The 25,579-nt window shown below is 33.2% G+C and overlaps 1 protein-coding gene across 4 annotated transcripts in view; it reads left to right on the forward strand.

Moving 5' to 3' along the window:
• Positions 1-25,579, forward strand: part of LOC106875473 (tubby-related protein 4) — a 680,107-nt gene that overhangs the window by 522,033 nt on the left and 132,495 nt on the right. For 2 of the 4 annotated variants that reach the window (XM_014923630.3, XM_014923632.3), the window contains exons 7-8: positions 1,826-1,873; positions 24,337-24,564. In XM_014923630.3, coding sequence (XP_014779116.1) covers positions 1,826-1,873; positions 24,337-24,564 — 276 coding nt within the window. The remainder of the gene's footprint in view (positions 1-1,825; positions 1,874-24,336; positions 24,565-25,579) is intronic. The other 2 variants (XM_014923631.3, XM_052966220.2) reach the window with 1 other exon arrangement.

Genomic DNA, 25,579 nt, shown 5'->3' on the forward strand with positions numbered 1-25,579 from the left:
TGTATTATTACTATCCCTATTTTCCCACCTTCTCTTATTCTTCACTGTTTTTGCACTTTCACAAGTTGTAATTGTAAGCAGTTTATAAATATTGTGTTATATATTTTTATGTGACATGATTATGTAAATACAGGTAATAATTGGTATTTGTGTCAAGAGTTTTAATTATTCCATTTCAGTGATATCATATTCTAATTTGTTGGAGTTGAAATTTTTCAGCGAATAATTAGCAACAAAAATGCACACATATATACATACATATTCGTAATTCATTACTGAAGTGCGAATAAACATCCATGTACAATAGGCAACACTATTAGCTCCATCATATCCCCAAAGACTGTTTAGATGTGCTTATGCCACCTCCTTGATAAATCAACTGAATCAATTCTCTTAAGGCCTTCTTTAATTGGAGCTTAAGCTGCAAGATAAAAGCAAATGAATTTTCTGCCAGTCTATGAAAATATTCCCAGTGAGAGACTGTACACTGCCTCAACCATTAAAATAAATAAGGAATAATCAAATAAATCCAGTACAATCTAAGTTAATGAATGTTGTGACTTCATCAAATAGTTCAAAAAGGTTAATGATGTATAAACTACTGTTTATATTATTCAATTATATACTATTAATCTATGAGAAATCAAAATTTATAAATATTTTGTACATGTATGAGTGGGTGTATTTGTGTGTGCAATTATTTCTTGCATATCTGTCTGCAGATGTATGTATATATATGTGTGTAATATATGTACAGACATATTGCATGCTTAGTTTGATTAGTTATATTGATATATTTATGTGATGTGGGCTTTAAAATACCTTCGCATGATTTGTTTTTTTTTTATTGGTGGTGGGTAGCCTGTTGTAACTTAGAACCTGCATTGTTTATTTTATGTGTGTGTGTGTGTGTGTGTATATATATATATATATATATATATATATATATATATATATATATGTATGTATGTATGTATGTATATTTATATATATATATATATATATATATATATATATTTATTTATATATATGTATATATATATATATTTATATATATGTATATATATATATATTTATATATATGTATATATATATATATTTATATATATGTATATATATATATATTTATATATATGTATATATATATATATTTATATATATGTATATATATATATATTTATATATATGTATATATATATATATTTATATATATGTATATATATATATATTTATATATATGTATATATATATATATATTTATATATATGTATATATATATATATATTTATATATATGTATATATATATATATTTATATATATGTATATATATGTATGTATATTTATATATATGTATATATATATATATATATATATATATATATATATATATATATATATATATATATATATGGATGTATATATACACATATATATATATGCATACACATACACATATATACATACAGTCATATATGTATTTATACATACACATACACACGTACAGAGTATGTTATACTAAATGCTAGTAAAAGCTGAAGTGTTGCTGTTACATTTTGCAAAATTCCAATTCACTGCAGCAACAGTTTTTACAGTTACAATATATTCACATGAAGACACTCTTCAGAGCTTGCATAGAATCTCATGAGATATGAATAGTAAAATTTCCTCTCTCTCTCTCTCTCTTTATCCCATCATCTCAATAACTTACATTATTAGCAGCAAGCAGTACAACGAAAACCATTCTCTGTAGAATTGATAAGGATTTCCAAAGTATTTGAGCCACAACAATTTTCTCTAGAGCTTCTTTATTTTCTAACTCTACAGGGAAGAGTCTCTGCTGAGTGTGCTGACGGAGAAAATCCAGAAATGCAAGTAAGTACCGGAAATTATAGCTTAGTGCTGTGGACCCATCCATTCCGGTACCAAGTTTTGATTTTTTTTTCTCCCATTTTTTTTTTTGCACTTTTATCCTCCCACTCCAACCCCTACTTTGAATTTGACTCAAAGTTACTGGGTAACTCTCTCCCTGCCCCTTCTGCTGCTGCAGTATTATCTTCAAAGTTTTTTTTTTTTTTTTTTTATGTTTCCTAATTTGTTTACTGATAGTATAAAAGACACTGCTTTGTTATTTACTTATTTATTTACTTCTGTATTATTTATATTGCCTTTTAAGGTTTCTGCAAATTAATATCACCAACATTATAATAATATTGCATTTGAGAATTTAAAAAAAATTTTTTTTGTATTTATCTTTGCTTTATTAATATTATTATTTTTATTTTTTACATTATAATCACACATTTCCAAACATATGCATACATAAATTAATTTAAAATGTAATACTGTAGGTTAGCTTGCTTGAATTTAATGGTCACCTATGACAATATCATTTTTGTGGAAACTAATTTAAAGCAAAAAAAATATATTATTTACATTGCTTGATTTTGACTTGTCGGTGTTTAACAAAATATTTTCTTCTTTATTAATTTAAATTTCTGATAAAATGCAACAAAAAATAACAAAGAAAACAAGCATACTAAACTTAATTAAAATATTGGTACACTTGCTAATGAATATAAAAATTTAATAAATTTGAAAATTTCTATGAAACATTAAATTCAATTTCTGTTTATTTGTATATATTCTTGTTTATATTTTGTTTTCATCTTTTGGGAGAGGATTTGTTTTTAATTTTTATATTCTGTTTTGATGGAGAAAACTCTCTGGGAGAAAGGGATGTTATTATAGTCTTAAATCTCTTAATCTGATACCACATTTATTCTTTTGAGAATTTCTGACAAAGCAGTTAAATACTTTTTACTATTAGATTACTTGACTATAAATTACAGATCACAACTATGGGACATTTTAGATATTTATTGTGTAGTGTACTTAGGCAGATCACATGATTACAAGTTTCCTAATGTAAACCTACCTCTCAGAAAAGACTAGTTGACAATAAATTAGACACAAGCAAAAACAAAACAAAAAAAAAAACAAAAAAATTATATACTGAGGAAGAAAGGAAGTGATATTGGCATTTCGACTAGTTTTAGTTTATCGAGGTAGATGGAAGAAGAGAAAGAAGAATTTCGGAAGGAAAAAATGCACTGTGGGATTCTCAGAGAAGCAGCGTGTACAAATTGGCAAACAGAAAGTGAGGAGGGTTGGTGGTTTTTAGCAGGGAAGAGCAGACATATACTGAGGAAAATAAGTGTACGGCATGTGTATGTGTGTGATATAGTAAGGAATCAAGTATGTGAGAGAGGTTGTGTGCAAATGTGTATGTGTGTATAATAGTGGGGAATTAAGTGTGTGAGTGTGAATAAGGTGTATTAATAATGTATTGATAGTATGAATAAGGCATAATAATATGTGGGTGGTATGAATAAGGTATCATAATGTAGAGTGGATAGGTGGTAAAGATGGATGTGAAGTGCATGTATGGGTGTTTATCAGTATCTTGTGAGTGAGAGTAAAGGAAAGCAAGTGGCTGTGTTCAAACAGCAAATTAACTGTTGTTCCCAACAAAGCTGGACAGCAGGAAGACCCTGCATTGTACAAGCCAGAAAACAGTGACATAAAGGTGAGAGTAGCAGAAATCTTCAAGTTTGAGTGATCCAGTGCTGTTACAGTTGATCTCCAACATATATTAGCCAAAATGAACAACCAGCCTCTGACCAGTTTCATCTATATACAGTAGATCATAGAGTTGGCATATGGCATACTAAATGACATTTATGGATATGTTGGTGAAGTGCTGACTCTGTAACATGGGAAGATGACCTAGGACCATGCAGAGTATTGTTGTTCTGGATAAAGGTATAAGCAAAGGATCTTAGTTGGATATTACAAGGAGTGAAGTAAATGTGGAACACAAGGTTTCCTACTTTGTGATTGCATCTGAAGGAAGAGAGAGAGAGAGAGTATTCAGGAAAGATGTAAGAGGTAACAGATTAGAGAAGATGAAAGTCTTAAAGGATGGTGAGTTTTATAGGATGTGCACAGGTGGTGAGATCAAAAACAAGTGATGTTTGTGGCACTGGTACAGATAGCAAAGTGAGGTATGATCAGCAGTGTGGGGTTAATAACAAGTAGTACCAAAAGCTAGTTGTAGGAAGAAGTGAACCATTTGTAGGGATTAACATCTTAGCTGCAGTAGCAGAAGAATTGTAAGGAGATAGTGGACTTGGTGTAAGTGAGGTGGGATGAGGTGAAATCAAAGTAAGGGTGTGAGTCAATAGGTTTGTAAAAGAAGAAGGTATACAGGCTGGAGGTTGTCAATAGAAACAGAGGTGTCCAAGATGTCAGAATAGTTGGATATCGTAGATGTGAATTCTATAATTGGTTGGAAGGAGTTTCAAATTTCACAGCTCCCATCACCATGGAATTTTTCTTGGATATCTCCTTTTCTGTGCTGCTTTTCACATTCCTTTCTACTATCCAACCTTCCTCGCATGTCATCTTATGAAACTGTCATCACATTTTCTGAATATCTTCTCCCTTCCTATGGACCAGCCACAACCTGGGTGATCCTCCAGTCCACAGATTTTTCACCCCCTTGCCACACCCAATCTGGATCTTTGTCTGCTTCCACTCACATCTTGGCAACTTTTCTGTCATCTAGGAAATCACCACCCTACATATTTCTAGGTCATCTTTCCATAAAATGCCATCTTTAAATTACTGTGCATAGACAAAACAGGTCAGAGGCCAGGTGATCACTTTAGTGAACATTTGTTAGATATCTGAACAACAGCATCAGACTACTCAGGCCTACAGCTAATTACTTCAATTCCCTTGGGTACTCTCACCTTTGTCTTGCTGTTTGAGGGTTTGTTCAATGCAACAACCTTTCCCTTTTTAGTATATGTTAGGAACAACAGTTAACCTTCCACCTTAACATGGCCATTCTGTCAAGTAATCACCAATGGACTTGCTTTCCTCTAAACCTCCCTCTTGTCACACACACACACACACACACACACTGATAAAGTCTTATACATTCACTCCACACCAACCTTTTTCATCTGTACACCCCACATCACTCACACATTTTTACACCTTGTTCACACAACCCATGCATTATCACACCCACCAATTTTTCATACACTTAATTCTCCACTATTGCAGATAACCACGTATAGACTTATATATATACACAACCTCTCTAACACACTTTTTTCTACTAAATCACACACACACATGCCACACATACTTCACCATATTGCTTCCACATTTATTTCTCTTAATGCATGTCTACATTTCTCTACTAGAAGCTACCAAGTGTACTCACTTCTTGTCAGCCATTGCACAGTATACTTCTTTGAGCATCTTACATTGCTTTCTTTGCTGTCCAATTTTTTTTTCTATTATCTTACTCCTCTTCCATCTTTCTTGAAAAAGGACACTAAAATGCCAATACCATTTCCTTTCTTTCACATATTATGACTTTGCACACACTTATGTAGGTTTTTTATTGTTTTTTTTTTTTGCTCTGTTTTGCTTGTACTTCACCCTGTTTAGCTTGTGCTTCATCGTGGACAATGCCACAGTCCTGTTTGCATTTACTGTGCTGTCACATACCATAACTGGATTTGCCAATACGAGATTAATAAAATGTGACATCCAACTGTAGAAACACTAACACTTCAAGTCAATATCCAAATTTAGAAAAATGCCCTATCTGTGATAATATGGAAAACAAATGTAAAAATATAAAACAATAAATGAGTAAATATACTTTTTTTGCAGTTTTTGAAAATACCCATTTGTAATAAACTTTTATGTATACCTTTTTGCTATATCTTTTCTTATCTGCTTTCTTAATGCATAGCATTGTATTTTGCTATAATTAATGGTTCATATCAGAATTTTATTAATTACTCATTGTTTGATAAACTTGATAAATTTTATTGACTTGTAGAGCAAAATATAAATTTAGTTTCAACCTTAAATAATGCATTTTTTTTTTTTTGTCTATACATTTTAAATTAATGCATATTGTACACCCATTTGTTTAAAGGCTTAAATATTAGAAGAAAAGCTTAGAGTTGAGTACAACTTTTGGATGTCATCTGAATTTTATTTGATATTATCAATATAATTATATATTATTAGCAAGAATATTTGCTTTATTAACAATTACAGAGGTAACAAAAACTTTTTTTTTTTACTCCAGAATTTTCACTTGTTTTGTTTTTCCTTTGTGCCATTATCACTAGCCAGTAAACCTTGATTGGTCGGGGTGACCAAATCTAGGTTCAAATACTCTCTTCAAAGGGTTGATGCTTAGAAGTGCACCAAACCATAAAATATACTGCTTTACTGAAGCATGACAAATGGCACCATTAAATATCTTAATATCACCTGTATGAACAAATTTAATATGCCGCAGTCCAGATATAATGGGAAAATGCCACAAATGATTAAGAGGAATCATCTTGATATTGTCAGCAGGGAAAAATGGCTTCTAAATGATAGCAATATTGTTTGGCATTTGAACTGAGAGATTCCTTATTCTAGAGCAAATGTTCATCTATCATCCGCAGTAACTCTGCTATAAATAAAATCATGCTGTTGAAGTAATATAAATATGATAGATTTTAACATGTTCTGAAAAGGGTTCCAAACACAAATGGAATTTTCAAATATGGTTTAAAAATAGTGTTATTTCAAAACCAGAAAAAAGAAGCAATAAAAATTATAATTTGACTACTATAAAACATTTTGAAATCTGAGATAGATGCTTATAAACCATGAGAAAACAAAAAGCAGTTTAGAAGAATGCCAGAAATAGAAAATTCTATGACAGAAATTTCTTTCATTACAGGATAATGGTTCTCAAGCAATTTAACAGGTTTTTAAAAAAATTTATAGCAAATTAACAGATGAAGAGTAAAATGTGCCTAACACTCCAAGAAAGATTATATTGTGAAAATATGCCCAGATTGATAGAAAGTTTTCTGAATTTGTTAATAATTATTTAGATAGTTGTTTCAATGCATGTGAATTGTGAAGTGAAAAATTATTAAAAATTCTCAGTGATTATAGATATGAATAAATAAAGCATTCAGTCCTAGGAAACTGTGTGGTCAGTGCTGTGAAAATCAGTTCAATAATGAATGGGCTTATAAAGTGAAGAGAATTTTAATATTTTGTGATGGGCTCTTTGTCAGATAAAAAAATTATAAAGGAGATGCAAAAAATAAAAAATAAAAAGAAATAAAACTGTACTCAAAAATGCTAATTTCTTTAATTAATTATTTCTCACTTATATAAAAGATGAACCTATAAGGATTTTCTTCAAAGTAACTTGCTAGAAATTGCACCCAAATCTTCCATAAATCATATCCTAATATCTTAAAAGAAAAGGAAGAAAACACTATATAATCTAGTTCTAGATACATGATGTCTTAATAAAAGATGGGATGGTCATGGCTATAGAATATTATTAATCCTAGGTTTGGTTAATCTGAGCTGGCAATAACAACAAAACCAAAATTATATGTGGAAATATATGAGTTCTAACCAGTTTGTTCTGTATAAAGTAGAATATTACCCAACCTTTACAGAAAATAAAAGACAGTTCTATATTTAAGAGATGAGGAATTATGTACATTTTTCACATTATTTACATTTGACAGATATTTGTCTTCATCATGTTTGTTGTTAACACAGTGTTTCGGCTGATATATCCTCCAGCCTTCATCAGGTGTCTTGGGGAAATTTCGAACCTGGGTTCTCATTCCTAAGGTATTTTTCGATGTTGCTGTTGTTGTTGTTGTTATTATTATTATTATTATTATTATTATTATTATTATTATTATTATTATTATTATTATTCAGGTCACTGCCTGGAATTGAACTCGAAATCTTGGAGTTAGTAGCCTGCACTCTTAACCAATATGCATATAGTGGGCATATGGTGTAGTGGTGTAGTGGTTAAGAGCGCGGGCTACTAACTGCAAGATTCCGAGTTCCAGGCAGTGACCTGAATAATAATAATAATAATAATAATAATAATAATGATAATAATAATAATAACATCAAATAATACCTTAGGAATGAAAACCCAGGTTTGAAATTTCCCCAAGACACTTGATGAAGGCTGGAAGGTATTTCAATTGAAATGTTGTATTAACAACAAACAAGATGAGGACAAATATCCGTCAAATGTAAATAATGAAAATAAAAGATTTGAAAACATTTTGTCAATAAGGTAAGGTATTAAACCTGGGGTATTATGTTGAGTATGCAGTGACAACAAACATCATACTGAATATTCCTTCGAAAACTGCTTGCAGTTAGTGCCACCTTCCAGATTTAACTAGCAAACCTTTTATTTCTAACTTGGTGGCACTTGTAACTCTTCACTCCAGATGAACTTCATAATGGACTGTTCATGAAACTATTCTGTGCATAAACTAATTATGATATTATCAAAAAAGAAGTGAATATTGACTTTTACCACTTCTCTACAAGCTTCACTACAGATTTATTCTATGAATTATCAGGTTACAGTGGAATAAGTTGCTACTACTTTATCTTCCTTTGATGTGCACTTTGCCACCAGTTGCACAGAAATTATGTTGTAAGATTTATCTACAGAATAGCTTTGCAGTTAGTTTAGTTGTGTATACATTGCACTCTACACCTGACACATTTTTTTTTGTACATAAAATTGACATTGAAAGTTCATAATGAATACAGACTATGTGCAAACCAGCTTCATATGTTAGATTTTGGAACTTCTGAATTAATATTTATCAACACTGCTTGACTAAGAATGAAGCACATCAGACAGACACAAACAATGAGGAGGATTTTTGATACTGTTTATCATGTAATGTTGCACACCTTTTTATTTATTTTTTCTTGTGAAACCAGTATTTTGCTCTTTGATTGGCATTAAAATGAAAGTTATTTTGATGATCCTTCTCTCGACTAATTGATAAAAATTAGTAAGTGTGATGTTGGTTTTAATTATTATATATTATAATTATTCCTTGTTTACAGAACTTCTTACACCATTAATATTACCTAAAATATAAAACTGTATATTCATAAAAATATGAGAGTTACTAAAAATGTAAAGAAATTGAAGAATAATTTATTTCAAGTTTTAGGCTAGATTTTATAGTCATTACAGAAATGGTTCTATTGAACACCCACCATACAAAATTAGATCGAACACTACATAAAGATGCAAAAAAATTTTCTGTGTCTTCAAATGGAAGTGATTCATCACCAAACTTATGTAATTCTGAACACCAATAGTATCAGTTATAAGATATTAAGAGAACAAAAACCCTACACCAAAAAGGGAATAGTCAAATTATTTAATACTAAAGTGGACTATAACATACTTGATGCAGTGAACTAAGAAATTACAGTTAAAATTGATAAGAAGAGCTGATTATTCACATGACTAATTCTAGCCAAAAAAAAAAAAAGCTATGTGACAGCTCTAGATTCAGATTAGAATTAAGTATAGAATGGAATTGAGTGTGTGTTGATCTCTAGTGGAAAGGCACCAAGGAAAATAGTAAAATCATAGTTCTAAACTGAATTTAACTTGCATTACAAGATACATCTATGATGCATTTTAATTTTGCTGATCTTGCCAGAATATTTAACATGATCCTATATGACCTAGATGGAGAAAATTTCTATATGGTCACAAAACCTGACAAAATATCAGCCCAAATATCCCTTGAATCATACCATAACTTCTTAAGAAAGGAGCTAACTTCGATTATGAGTGTACTTGATCAACAAGGGGTAAACAATATGATCCAATATTAATCCATTAATTTTCTGAATTATGAATACTTACAGGGCTTGTGCTTATCTCAGGCTTCCATACCGTTAGCTAGATAAAGGACAAATCTTTCTTTGGTAAGGGTGCTGATCTACTGTGAACAACATTTCCTGTAACACGAGTTGAACTCAGGACTGTAAGCCAGCTAAATGCTTGTTAACTCCACAAAATTATTTTACAGTTGTGTGACTGTACTACCTACTCAGTGAGAGAATCTCTGCATAGTTGCTTGACCTGTTAGAAAAACAGCCAAATATCGCTCTTGTCTTAAAGGAAGGACATGTTGGCTAATTTGGACAATATAGTGTTGGATATACAACAAGACAGGATGATCATGGCCCTTGAAAGTTTTTTAATGAAGATCAGGGCTGACCTGGGGCTTAACAAGAACTAGGAGCTAGATGGACTCAGCCATAAGTCAGGCTATGATTGCAATGTTAGTAATAGGATACAATACTTTGTTTAATTAATTGTCCAGTACTCAGTTTTTTCCATCATATATGCTCTTACACTCCTATAAACTCAAATTAGAAAGTTAAGTGTATATAAGTGATTGATCAATATTATCTCCAGCAAAAAAAAAAAATTGGAATTTGTCAAAACTCTTCTTATCTCTTCTACTTCATCTTATTTCTTGAAACTCTATCAATAAAACTCCAACTTGATGTGCTAGAGCATTCTTATCTGTAAATTATTTAGCTCGGGTTTTAGAAATTGTTAATGAACTACAGAAATAGTTTAAACACTTGATCAAAGACTGTGACTCAAATATGGGTAAATCTAAATAAATAACTCTTTTCAACACATAGAAAAAATATTCTTGATACTCTAATCTACATTGCCAACTCAGGCACAATTCTAAACAAACTCATAACAGAACAATGCTTTATGTAACAGAGATTATATCCTGTTCAAAAGCACAGTGAAAAAAATTATGAAAGCAATAGATAAGTTTTGCCATTAATGCAACCCAATCAGCTTGACTGTTTTAATGGTAGTAGGAAATTTAGAAAACAATTTTTTTTCCTGTAAATATTTTCTTTTCCTATAAGAGAAGTTGCATGAAGTTTGCTTTATTACAGTATAAGACATATAAACAATAAAACCTGTAAAAAAAACTGTAGGAATATAAAAATATGGTGATGTACTAATTATAGATTGTGAATCTGAGATTCTAATAGGGAAAAACAGACTTTGAAGTAAAGCTATCCAATATAGTAGAGGAAAATGTTTTAGTAGTTTAGACATGTGAAGAAAATGGATAAGAAGAACTTTTTAAAAAAATGTCATATGGAAGTGATGTTGTCCAAAGACATAAAACAAATGATTAAAAACTGATCTAAGGTAAGACAATGTGTGTGTGCATATCAAATAGATGATTAAGGCAGTAAACATTATTCAAATCCTTTTTCTATGCTCTTATTTCTCTAAAAGATTATAGGCATACCTCAGTTATTGAATGGAAATACACTAACAAAAACTTTATTATGTTAATTATTCAGGTTCATCTTGTAAATATAATGCATTTAAAATGCTTTTTATAAAATTCCATATTAATGAATGAAAATAAACTTTCATGCTTTGCCTGATAATCTCAATCATTTTTAGAATTTCATCACACATTGATAATTTCTTCTTGATCTCACACTTCATTCTGAATTGGTTCCTTTCAGTTTATTACCTTTAATTAAATGATAATGTTAAGCTGCTAACTTTCACTCTGTGATGTAGCTCATTGTTTTACTTATACATTGCTGCTTCCTTTAAATAACACTTGACTTTTGAGTTGAATCAGCTTAAAAATGTTCAATCAAAACTAAAATATCAAAGAGTGTCAAATGCTTTTTTTTTTCTATTTTTTAATGTTTTCTGTTGCAAAACAGAATTTATTCTCCAAATTTAAACTTAAACCTTTTCAAAAATCCTCTTTCACTCAAGCTTTTGACTACTCAAATTGAAGGCAATACTTCAACATAGTCATAGGCATGAAGGATAAACTACAGTATAAAGTGACAGTATTTTCACTATGTAGCCATATAAGTCAATTAGAAAGTTTATATATATATATATATATCAAGCTGTTAGATCAGGTTATGAAAGTTACAGAGAGGGTCATAGCCCAACTAATTAGGGAGCGAATCAATTTAGATGAGATGCAGTTTGGGTTCGTGCCAGGTAAAAGCACTACTGATGCCTTATTTCTAGTGAGACAGTTGCAGGAGAAATACCTAGCTAAGGATAAACCTCTGTACCTGGCTTTCGTTGACATGGAGAAAGCCTTTGACAGGGTCCCCCGATCCCTTATCTGGTGGTCAATGAGGAAACTTGGGATAGAAGAATGGTTAGTGAGAGCTGTGCGAGCCATGTACAGAGATGCTGCCAGTAAGGTGAGGGTTGGAAATGAGTACAGCAATGAATTCCGGGTAGAGGTAGGGGTCCACCAAGGTTCCGTCCTCAGCCCCCTCTTATTTATCATAGTCCTCCAGGCAATCACAGACGAGTTCAAGACAGGTTGCTCCTGGGAGCTCCTCTATGCTGATGACCTTGCCCTAATTGCGGAGTCACTATCAGAACTAGAGGAGAAGTTTCAGGTGTGGAAGCAAGGTCTAGAATTGAAGGGCCTTAGAGTCAACCTAGCTAAAACCAAAATCCTAATAAGTAGGAAGGTAGATAAAACACAAACCCCTTCAGGTAGATGGCCCTGCTCAGTATGTAGAAAAGGAGTAGGTAGTAACTCTATAAGATGTACCCGGTGCAAGCTATGGACACATAAGAGGTGCAGCAACATCAAAGGCAGGTTAACTAGCAAGTTAGTTTTTGTTTGTGGCAGATGTTCAGGTGCAATAAAGACTGTAAACAAACAGGAAACAACTTCTATCTCATTCCAGGGTGAAAAACTAGAGGTAGTCGATAGCTTCCGCTATCTGGGCGACCAAGTTAGTAGTGGGGGTGGGTGCGCTGAAAGTGTAGCTGCTAGAATAAGAATAGCCTGGGCAAAGTTTAGAGAGCTCTTACCCCTGCTGGCGACAAAGGGACTCTCACTCAGAGTAAAAGGCAGACTGTATGACGCATGCGTGCGAACAGTCATGCTACATGGCAGTGAAACATGGGCTGTAACTGCTGAGGACATACGTAAGCTCGCAAGGAATGAAGCCAGTATGCTCCATTGGATGTGTAATGTCAATGTGAATACCCTTCAGAGTGTATCTTGAGAGAAAAGCTGAACATTAGAAGCATCAGTTGTGGTGTGCAAGAGAGACGATTGCGCTGGTATGGACATGTGGTGAGAATGGATGAGGATAGCTGCGTGAAAAAGTGCCACACCCTAACAGTTGAGGGAACCCGTGGAAGAGGTAGGCCCAGGAAGACCTGGGCTGAGGTGGTGAGGCAAGACCTTCGTACATTGGGCCTCACCGAGGCGATGACTACTGACCGAGACCTTTGGAAATGTGCTGTGCGTGAGAAGACCCGGCAAGCCAAGTAAGATCGTTGCCAGTGCCCCTGGACTGGTTCTTGTGCGGGTGGCACATGAGATGCACCATTTTGAGCGTGGCCGTTGCCAGTACCGCCTGACTGGCTCCCGTAGGATTTTCGAGCGAGATCGTTGCCAGTGCCCCTGGACTGGCTTGTGCGGGTGGCACATAAAAGACACCATTTCGAGCGTGGCCGTTTTCGTGCGGGTGACACATAAAACACCCACTACACTCTCTGAGTGGTTGGCATTAGGAAGGGCATCCAGCTGTAGAAACTCTGCCAAATTAGACTGGGGCCTGGTGTTGCCATCCGGTTTCACCAGTCCTCAGTCAAATCGTCCAACCCATGCTAGCATGGAAAGCGGACGTTAAACGATGATGATGATATATATATATATTATTTTTTTGTAAATTACTACATTTCAAAGAATTTGATTTTCATTTGTTATCATATATTGTATTTATTATGTTCTTAGATTAAATTCAGAATCACTATTATTTCTCATAAGATACTAATACTCACATACTCTATGTAGGAAAAGAATCTAGTGAGTGTGACTCCAACTTAATGTCAAATGAAGATTGTCATGTGAAAAATAGTGATTTGCTGAAAGAGATGAGATTAGCAGCTTGTAAAATTTCTCAAGGTTAATTAAATTTCTTTGCACATGAAGTATAAATATTATAAATAAAATGAAACAAATGTGTTGGCTTGCTATGAGAGACATTCAGTTCAGTGTAGTTTGTAAATGTAGTTATTGCAGTTGAAATCCTATGGCCAGATCTGTTTTAGATGACTTACTCCAAGATCATCAAAAATCTGAGTATAAATAATTTTCCCCACCATAAAGCTACTTTTAATTAAATTTTCTTAGTCCACTGCATTAAATATGTTAGGACTAATTTAATTATTGCTGTTCATACAGATAGTCTCTTTCCAAATAATTTATCTTAGTGATATGTTTATTTCTAAATATGCCAATTGTTTTGCTATTAGTGTATACTTCTATTTATTCATTCACTTTTGAATATTTCAACAAGTACAGTCAAGTTCATACTTTACCAAGAGTGAGAATGAAACCTGGCCAGAGTTATCTCCCACACTTGTTTAAATATTTTATTAATACTGAATTTTTTATTCAAAATATGAACAGGAATATATTTTATAATAGAAAGACAAAGAAAACAACCCCTCCCCCCGAAAAGAAAGATAAAACATCAATGCAACACTAAGTGCATCAATTGGTCATACACCACAAAGTTCAATGGAACATACTGAAGCTAGCCATTAGCGATGGCAAGGCTAAGGTATTGGAAAAATCAAGCACCCTCATGGGCATCACTTGACACCTCGATGAGGCAAGCTGCCAACAATGACAAGAACTTTGCCATTAGTTGTTGCCCAGTCTCTCTAAAAGTCTCAAACACCACAAGTTGGAAGAGAAAGACTTTAGTTATTGAAATAATGTCATTTCCTCATTGTAGAATTGTTTCTTATTAGAGTTTTGACTCTAATGGTCCTCAAACATTTTTCACCTATGGACTCTTTTGGCTACTATTTTATTCTCGAGAACTCCCATAACTACTCAGTGTTTAACCCTTTAGTAAAGCCCAACTATTCTACATGTTTTGTGTTCAAACTGATCAAATTCAGCCTTTCACACTTATCATACAAAATCATTCTAAAAATATACTATCACATCATTGAAATCTAGAAGCAGAGAGATAATGCATGATTAATTCAAACTAATTTGAATAAATAAACATTATGCTCAACAGAATAATCTGAATGCTAAAAGGTTAAAAAAATTGTTTTATTGATACTTCTTTCAAAATTCCTAGGTTGAACTATGTGAAATGTTAGAGAAAGAAACCTAACTGTTTCTTGCTATAGATATATTTAAATCAAAACTTTACATGGACACTTAAAATACTATTGTGGATCTCTAATTTATTATTTTACTAGCATGAACCCCCAAGAATGTTGTATGGATCCTGGTTGAGGAGCTTGGTATAAAGTAACTTTACCAACTCATAGGTGAGTTGGTAAGGTTAATATAGAAAGTACTAAATCTGGAGAAAAAAATAACTAAAATAGAAAAATATGAATAAGTTTGGTTCAACCCATTCCACTAATGATGAAGCTGATGATTTTGATATTGGCTTTAGGCTACTGACTGAAAAACAAATACTGGTTTACAACCGATGAAAAAGAAACAAAGTGAAAGACCATTTTTAGAAAATGTGGCGATTTAAGACTGACATTTAAGGTTTACTATTTATTGGAGGAACCTTTTATATAGCTTTAGATTTAGTTTGCTTTCCATCATTCACATCTCATGGATATGAATAACAGAATTATATAGAAATATAAGTAAGCTCTTCACTGTTTAATGTAATGTAGATACAAATTCCTCAACAAAAAACCTGAAGTGATTCTCTCCCCTTCAGTAGCAGCAGCAGTCAAACAAATATAACTTTTATGCTAAATAAAGAATACACACATGTCTGTGTGTGTGTCAGAGGTTGTCTGTTCCTGTTGGTGTATGTGACCCTTTGGTGACATAATTACATTTCATGGTCATTCCTATAATGATGTTAATTATTCAACAAAAAATAAAACTGATATTTTCTTTTCTACAATACTTTTTCATTATCTTCTGTAGATAGTTTCCATACCTGTTGCTAAAAGTATTCGAGTCTTGCTTTGTAAAGAAATATTTGATGAAATTAAGAAATTCTGAAGACTCGTCTTTTTAAGAAGTGTCACTGAGGGAGTGTCTCCGCATTTCACAGCATAAGGAGAGATTTTTCTTTCAAAGTCATAAGGAAAAACTGCTTTTTGCAGTTAATGTTAATAAAATTTTGAGCAGATATATCGGCTTTCAGTGTTTGAAGGGTTAAGAATATGACAGCTGGAAGCTGAGAGTGCTGCACCTGAACCCAGCTAGTATTCATTGTCATTTGAGTTGTTGGCACTCTGTCGCTTATGACGTCGAGGGTTCCGGTTGATCCGATCAACGGAACAGCCTGCTCGTGAAATTAACGTGCAAGTGGCTGAGCACTCCACAGACACGTGTACCCTTAACATAGTTCTCAGGGATATTCAGAGTGACACAGTGTGTCAAGGCTGACCCTTTGAATTACAGGCACAACAGAAACAGGAAGTAAGAGTGAGAGAAAGTTGTGGTGGAAGAGTACAGCAGGGTTCACCACCATCCCCTGCCGGAGCCTCATGGAGCTTTAGGTGTTTTCGCTCAATAAACACTCACAATCAAAACCGCTATCCTATGACCGCGAGTCTGCTGCCCTAACCACTGGGCCATTGCGTCTCCACTGTCATTTGAGTAAACTAAAGCAATGTGAAACAAAGTGATTTGCTCAAGGGACACAATGCACCTCATCCAGGATTTAAACCCACGACCTTAATATTGTAGGCGTAATACCCAAAATACCAAGTCACATGCCCTATATATATATATATATATATATATATATATATATATGCATCCCAAATTGTATTTTCTCACTACTTTTCTAGGGTATTTTCTTTGAAGGTATTTGCCCACTACTTTTCTAGGGTATTTTCTCTGAAGGTATTTGCCCACTACTTTTCTAATACTCCTATTTATTCTCATTGACATTTAAATGAACACTTCATTCATTTGTTTGGTCCTGGTAAATCTATGTAGCAGTTATCCATATTGTCAACGGCTGCTATATATTGTATGCCTGAATGAATTCCTGTCTTCAGTCCAACAGCAGCTAATAAGGTGAATAGACAGCAAAACATCTAGATGTCCTCAATGGAACATGTGACTAAATTTTCCGTATTTTTATTATAAGACATACTTTAGCTTCATCCCATACCTGCTTGCTTAATTCACATAGTTTTATAGTAGAGCACTCTTTATGGTTAAATATCTCACTTAGATTATTATTGTAGGTTAGTTCATATGCATCTACCTACTGTACACACACAGACACACACACACAGCACACACAGCACACATAGCACATATGTATATATATTTATATAAAGTATATGTTATTACTTCAATATGCTATTTTACAATTTTGCACATTTGTGACAGAACTTATTAAAGTATTTTATTCTCACTTCTCTCTCAGTGTATATATGTGTATATATATACATATATATGTATATATATGTATATATGTATATATATGTATATATATGTATATATGTATATATATATATATATATATATAATTATATATATATATATATATATATATATAACACCCACACACACATATATTACTTTGTTTCCAGTTGCTTATCATGACATAATGTATAATTTTGATATATCCATGTATATATATATATACATATATATATATATATATATATATATATATATATATATAAAGAAAATCAAGTGAAGTAGTATTGTGAATGATTGACACACCCAATAATCAGTCACAGTGTAGCTTCACTAAACATAAAATATTAAAACAAGTAAATTTCTGCTTCATTAGTCTCTTGAAGAAAAACAGAAAAAAATCTATCTGTCAAAATATTTCTATAACCTTTTCTTCCGTTACATTTACTGTTTTAAAAACTACTTTACATTATAGTTGTCACCAGAACCTAGTATGAAATATCAAACTCTTATCCATGATATCAAATGAATAGTCTGGATAGTCACACATGCTTGAGCATGTCTTAAGTTATTTGGTAATTCTTGAAAATAAATTGTTTCTTTTTTTCTTTTCTATTTTGGTTTGCTTTTTGCTTGAACTTTTCTTAATATTTTAACTCATGTAAAATATTTTAAAACACTACTAAAAGTAACAAGTTCTTTACTGTACTGTGTCTTGTTTTAGCATCTGTGATGATACTCTCATCATTTCCAATACTTTTTCAGCTAAACTAATGATTTGAAACAATCTTTCACCTTCCATTGTGCATCTTTCCAGTAGTTATGTACTTAACAAGTTATCTTATCTATTTTTTTATAAAGACTTATGATCTTTTTCTGTTGAGCACATTATTGTTATTATTATTATTATTATTATTATTATTATTATTATTATTATTATTATCATCATCATTATCATTATCATTATTATTATTAAAAAGGTAGTGAGCTGGCAGAATCGTTAGTATACCAGGAGAAGTGCTTAGTGGTATTTCGTCTGTTGCTACATTTTGAGTTCAAATTCTGCTGAGGTCGACTTTGCCTTTCATCCTTTCAGGGTCGATAAATTAAGTATCAGTGAAACATTGGGGCCAGTGTAATCAAGTAGTCCCCTCCTACCAAAATTTCAGGCCTCGTGTCTACAATATTATTATTATTATTATTAATAATAATGATAATAAAGCTGCTGCTTTCTTACTCAATATTTCATACTAAAACATTTCTGTTGTGATGCCATACCAGATGGAAAATCTCAACTTAACATACCCTTTCCTTGCCCATAGTATTTCCAATAACTGATTTTATCAGTTGAGAGGCCTAATTTTTGTTTCAATCCTATATTTTTTCTGTTATACATTGGAATTATGCAAAAATATTTAATTTGTATAATATTTATAGCAAGAGTAGAATTAGAAGATTGATATAAATATTAGAAGAGGTACTTACAGTAACATATTAAAGATCTGTAATTCAACTCTACCTAGTTGTCTTGGGTTTGGGGCTGAGGTGAAATAGAGAGTTGGTACGACATTGGTGCAGAATATTATTTAGATCATATGTTTCACAATCATTTTCAAACACTTTGGCAATCTACAATCCTACTGATGAATTTTCATTAAGCAAAAACATGTCCAGAATGGTCTTTCGAATATTTCTACTTCAAAAATAAAAATAACAATCACAAAATGATATTTTTGTCTCTGAATGAATATTTCCTTCTACTTTAGCTTTTTAATGTTCCATGCATTAAAATGCTTTTACCCATTTAACTATAGCAAACATTTTAACTCAAGACTCAAAGCTAAAATTTTCCCAAAGTTATCTCTAATCTGTAAACATATGTTATACTATATGAGAGCCAGTCTTAGCTGGAGACAAATAGAAAAAAATCACTTTAAATTAATGCTGTTCAAGAATAATCCAATTTTGCCACCTTCTCTATTATTTTTGATAAACTCTTCTTAGGGTAAGGAACAAAGTTGCAACTTATTAAAAATGTGTTAGAATAAATATTAATCCCAAGTCAGAAATAACCACATTTTAGCTTATAAAGATGTTTACGTTCTATTTACTGGTGGACATAAGCATGGCTGAATGATTCAGAGGTTTTGTGAGTTTTGGGGTTCATTCATATCTTTAGTAAGTGTCTTCTACTATAGCTGCATTTCAATTTGAGCCTTGTGAATGAAATTAGGTAGTCAGATGACTCATCCATGTAATTCAAAGGTTTAGCTTTGTCGCAAAATACATCACATTGATTTTGCCTGAAGATTACATTGAGAGTACACATGTCTTTGGAATACTTAGCCACTAATGTACTTACAGTGTGTAGCTTAGTTGATTGAACTACTAGAATAATCATCAAAACTAATGTAAGGTTCATTTACTTTACTTTATTTACCAGCTACTAATAGAACTAAACTATATTTTTCTGTAAATGGGTAGTTTGTTTACCAACTGGAATCACACTTATTTCAAAACAATACACAATAGTTTATACAGGTCAACATAATCTAGTGGATGTTCTTGTTGTTTACTCCGAAGCCAGCTCTGTTTCAGCAGAACTATGATCAAAGGCATTTTATCAATAGTTGTGACATTCTTTTAGATAAGTATATCTAGGACTGCATTGCCCAATGTATTTTACCATTTTTCTAAGCTGTAGAGTGGATTATGAGTGAGATTTGGCTTCTATTTTTTGTAGGTTGAGCAACCTCATAGATACTCCTTCATGGAATCGTATGGGAGATGTATTGTAAAAGATACACTGTTGTGTAGATCTAAGGCTTAATTTTATGTTTTTAAATTTAAGTTATCTACAACAGCAAAAACTTTATGTGTTGAATGTTGTCTTCAATGCCAGTCTCCATTTAATATTCATCACATCCATGTGAGAAGACTAACTTCTGGAAAAGAAATTTGCATAAACTGTCTCTCCTGTCTGTTGTTTAGATTACAACAATCTCTTCATAGAAAGAAGAATACAAATTAAGACTGTCTGGAGGTTTGACAGCACAACCAGACCTCTGGTTAAGTGCAGGGTAGTTAAGCTTTTTTATACACATTAGGAGAGCCAGCAGGATTGTCTCTTTCAGAATTAAATGGTCAGTGCATTCAGGTTACACACTCCTGGTACTAATGTTCTTTTTAGTTTCCTCTAACATGAAGTCAGTTGCAGATTTTTGCTATTCTTAGTGTTTTATTAGGAACAACTTAAGGTTTTAATAATCTAATAGTTTAGTATTGGATGTTATCACTAGATAATAGTGAGGCATAAAGATTTTCTGTTTGGTGAAGTCTATGGTCATCATCATTTAATGTCCACTTTCCATACTGGCATGGGTTGGGTGGTTTGACTGAGGACTGGCGAGCCAGATGGCTACACTAGGCTCCAATCTGATTTGGCAGAGTTTCTACAGCTGGATGCCTTTCCTAATGTCAACTACTCCAAGAGTGTAGTGGGTGCTTTTACGTGCCACTGGCATGAGGGCCAGTCAGGCGGTACTGGTAACGGCCATGCTCAAATGGTGTTTTTTACGTGCCACCTGCACAGGAGCCAGTTCAGCGGCACTTGCAACAACCTTGCTCGAATGTTGTTTTTCACATGCCACCAGCACAAGTGCTAGTAAAACAACGCTGGTAACGATCAAGCTCAAATGTTGTTTTTTACGTGCCACGAGCACAGGAGCCAGTTCACGGCCCTGGCAACAATCATGCTTGGATGGTGCTCTTAGCACAGATGCCAGTCATGCGGTGCTGTCATCAAATTTGATTTTGATTTCACTTGCCTCAACAGGTCTTCGCAAACAGGTCTTCGCAAACAGAGTTTAGTATCCAATAAAGGAAAGGTAGGCATAAGTGGGCTGGTTACACCACTGGCATAGGGCACAGGTTATGGTCTCACTTGGCTTGCCAGGTCTTCTCAAGCACAGCATATTTCCAAAGGTCACTAGTCATTGCCTCGGTGAGGCCTAATGTTCAAAGGTCTTGCTTCACCACCTCATCCCAGGTCTTCCTGGGTCTACCTCTTCCACAGGTTCCCTCAACTGCTAGGGTGACACTTTTTCACACAGCTGTCTTCATCCATTCTCACCACATGACCATACCAGCGCAGTCGTCTCTCTTGCACACCACAACTGATGCTTCTTAGGTCCAACTTTTCTCTCATGGCACTTACATTCTGTCGAGTATGCACACTAACATTACACATCCAGTGGAGCATACTGGCTTCCAGTATGAATAAATTATAATTTATGCTATAAATACTCTGCTTTAAATTAAAGAGGTGCAGTTTCCATGACCACTGCAAAAACTCCTACATTGGTGATACTAATGTAGTTGATGTTTAGTTTGATCATTGGTAGTTGATCATTACTGAGAAAGCTCATAGGCAGAAAACCAATTCTAGATGGATACTGTTATCAGAAAAAAAGATTAGGTGAAGTGTTTAGTACAAGATCTTGGGGGTGGGTTACTGTAGAAGTGATGAGTAGCAGATTGACAAATGTGATTCATGCAACTGAGGACAAAGAAGTGCAACTAGCTAGTTTAGAGAAAACTATTCCTTTGTAGTAGGGGAAGATACAGTTAAGTCATATGTATGTAGAAGCAGCTTTGGTCTTGATATGACTTACTTGAGTTTTGTAGAGGGTAAATAATAATAATAATAATAATAATAATAATAATAATAATAATAACAATTATAATCCTTTCTACTATGGGCACAAATATTCAGGGAGGGGGCTAGTATTCAAGTGGTGTTTATTTTATTGACCCTGAAAGGCTGAAAGGCAAATTCAGTCTTGGCAGAATTTGAATTCAAACTATAAAGACAGATGGATTGCTATCAAGCACTTTGTCTGGCATGCTAACGATTCTGCCAGTTTGCTCCTCATCATCATTGATGATAATGACAACAATGACAACCCTTTATACTATAGGCACAAGCCTTGAAATTTTGGTGAGAGGGGGCTAGTTAATTGCATCAACTTCAGTGCTCAACTAGTACTCACTTTATTGACCCTGAAAGGATGAAAGCAAAGTTTACCTCAGCAGCACTTGAACTTAGAATGTAAAGGCAGAAGAAATGCTACTAAGCATTTTGTCTGGTGTGCTGATGATTTTACCAGCTCACCACCTTAATAATAATAATGATAAAGGTTGAAATATTTCTTTACTCCTGAAGAGCAACTACATTTTAGTGGGGGTTGTTGTTTTAGCAATGTTATGCATATGAGTTTACTATAAAATGTTACTTGTTGTGAAACTTTGTGGTTATAATTCTATCCTGTTTAAATGTAGGAAAGATGTACAAAACATCCTCGATATGTATTGTGATAGGTAATGCAATCAAACCTCTAGTTAACTGCTAAGGCTGTTGAAGCAGATTAGACTTTTGTATCTCCTTGAAACCTGATCGCATGATTTGACTGAATCAATAGTCTTTGTGTTGCTTCACTAAACAAATATCAAAACAGAAGTCTGTGCAAGGATGGTATAAGGTATCTAGATTGTAAGCAGGATGAGCACACATGAACAGAAAGTTAAGGAGGTGTAAAGGGTGATATCATCTACATTGTAGTGCATTAGAAGCAAGTCATTATTGCACATAAGGAAAAAGTAGAAGGTTTTGACTATATTGTAATTGTACTGTAAATTATCTTCGTAGGGGCTGGTATCTGGAGCCATGACTGACCTGTAATACCAGAGGGGTTCAGCTTCTAGGTGTATTGCACTATATGTTATTCCATAATACAGAAATAGATAGAGTATTGTAGTTCGCTTGAAGCATTGTGTATTGTTTGTAAAGAATAAAAGTTTAGAATGGTACGACAATGCACTATAAAACAAGAAATGGACTATATACTTGTTGTAATTTGGTTATCTATAGTCCGATGATATTTCAGAATTACAATTCCTTCTTCAGGTCTTCTTAGCTGGATGTTCTAGTTTACATACTGACTACACCTAACTAGGTATACTCCTAGTTAGATGTAGTATATCTGGTTACATATATTGGAGTACAAGGATTTAGAGAGGACTACCCTGGTCCCCATTGTGATGATCTGCTCTAATACCAATTTCAGTATAGGATACAGTATATCTTTCAAGAGCAGCAATTATTTCAGGCTCTTTCACAGTTTCCTCTCATGTTTATTCTGTTTCCATATGACTGATATTCAAATAGCACACCATTTAGTGCTCTGAGATATCTAATCCTTTTACAGTGTTTCTCCCAAATAGGCTTATATGGAATAATGTATTATTTTCATAATATGCAGTATTTTTTTCTCATAAAAGACTTTGAATAAACAATTTTTTAACGGCCATAATTCTAATGAAATGCACTATATATGTGCTTCAATAAATTTTGAAAATACTTAAGATTTTGAAAGTATATCTGGTTAACGGGATTTTTCATTATTGTGCTAGTGTTTGGAACATAATAAAAGGTTCTTACATAAAATTATGATGGAAAATTATAATATTAATATGAACATTTTAGAACAATGCATTTTGTGCTATAGGATCAGAGATGGTCTCCAGTAGAATGGTATGTTGTAAATAAGATGGTTTATCAAAATCTTCATGTCTGCAAGAGGAGAACAATATCAAAGTATGTAGGATATGATAGTCATGAGAATAGTGTATATCAGGTTGAAATCAGTTTAATCAATATAGATACATAGTGAATTATTTTCGACTGGTTTTAATGGATATGGAAATAAGGAAACACTCAAGAGTAAGTAGGTATAACTGCCAAGTATTCAGCTAAATGAAGCTACAATGGTTAAAAATTTGAAAGAAAATCAGATAGTTTATTGTTTCTATTCTGCTTCAACTTGATTTATTGTTTCTTTCCTTCTTTTTCAGGGAAGACCAGTGACTGCTCTGACATGGGGCCACAATGACCGCAGGTTGTTTATAGCATCAGGCTGTGAGATTTATGTAGCTTGGATTAGCAAGATAGTGCCCCCACTCCAGTTTTATTGCCAAAGAACTATACAGAAAGCCATTCGAGAAGAAAATAAACTCAGGAAATTACCTTTACCAAGTAAACTTAGAAATGGTGTGAAGGCACTGTTCTCTCCCACAGTGAAGGTAAGAAATAATTCAACAGAAAAATATCTATATATATAAGCCGGCGAGCTGGCAGAAACGTTAGCACGCCGGGCGAAATGCTTAGCCGTATTTCGTCTGCCGTTATGTTCTGAGTTCAAATTCCGCCGAGGTCGACTTTGCCTTTCATCCTTTCGGGATTGATAAATTAAGTACCAGTTACGCACTGGGGTCGATGTAATTGACTTAATCCCTTTGTCTGTCCTTGTTTGTCCCCTCTATGTTTAGCCCCTTGTGGGCAATAAAGAAATTTAAAAAATATCTATATATCCATAAGTACTTTACAGGTTAACACCAACTGCTTGTCAGATAATGGTAACCAGGTTTGTTGAAAAATTTATTTAGATTCATTTATCTTTTCTTTTTATTTCTATTTCATTTCATGTATATATTACTATTTTCACATTCTTTCATTTAAATTCATATTCAGATCAATTAACTGCCCCCAACCACCAATAAATAAATAAATAAAATAAAATAAAATATCCTAGAGGGTGAAAATTTATAAATAGTGCAAGAGATTGTTGAAGAATCATTACTTATAAATTTAGTGATAAAAAAGAGGAATAATTTGACATGCAGAGGCATGACTGTATAGTAAGAAGCTTGCCTCCCAACCACATGGTTCCAGGTTCAGTCTTACTGTGTGGAACCCTTAGGCAAGTGTCTTCTACTATAGCCTCAGGCTGACCAAAAATTTGTAAGTGGATTTGGGATATGGAAACTGAAAGAAGCCCATTGTGTGTGTGTGTGTGTGTGTATGTGTCTTTGTGTCTGTGTTTTGTTTCCCACCACTGCTTGACGACCAGTGTTGGTATGCTTACATCCCTGTAACCTATCAATTTGGCAAAAGAGACCAATAAAAGAAATGCCAGGCTTAAAAGATAAAAAGGTACTGGGGTCGATTCATTAGACTGAAAATTCTCTCAAAACAGTGCCCCAGCATGGCTGCAGTTTAATGACTGAAACAAATAGAAAACAAAAGATGCTTAGATTT

The sequence above is a fragment of the Octopus bimaculoides genome, chromosome 3 (assembly GCF_046866305.1).
Source record: "Octopus bimaculoides isolate indiv1 chromosome 3, ASM4686630v1, whole genome shotgun sequence".
NCBI classification, from domain to species: Eukaryota; Metazoa; Mollusca; class Cephalopoda; order Octopoda; family Octopodidae; genus Octopus; species Octopus bimaculoides.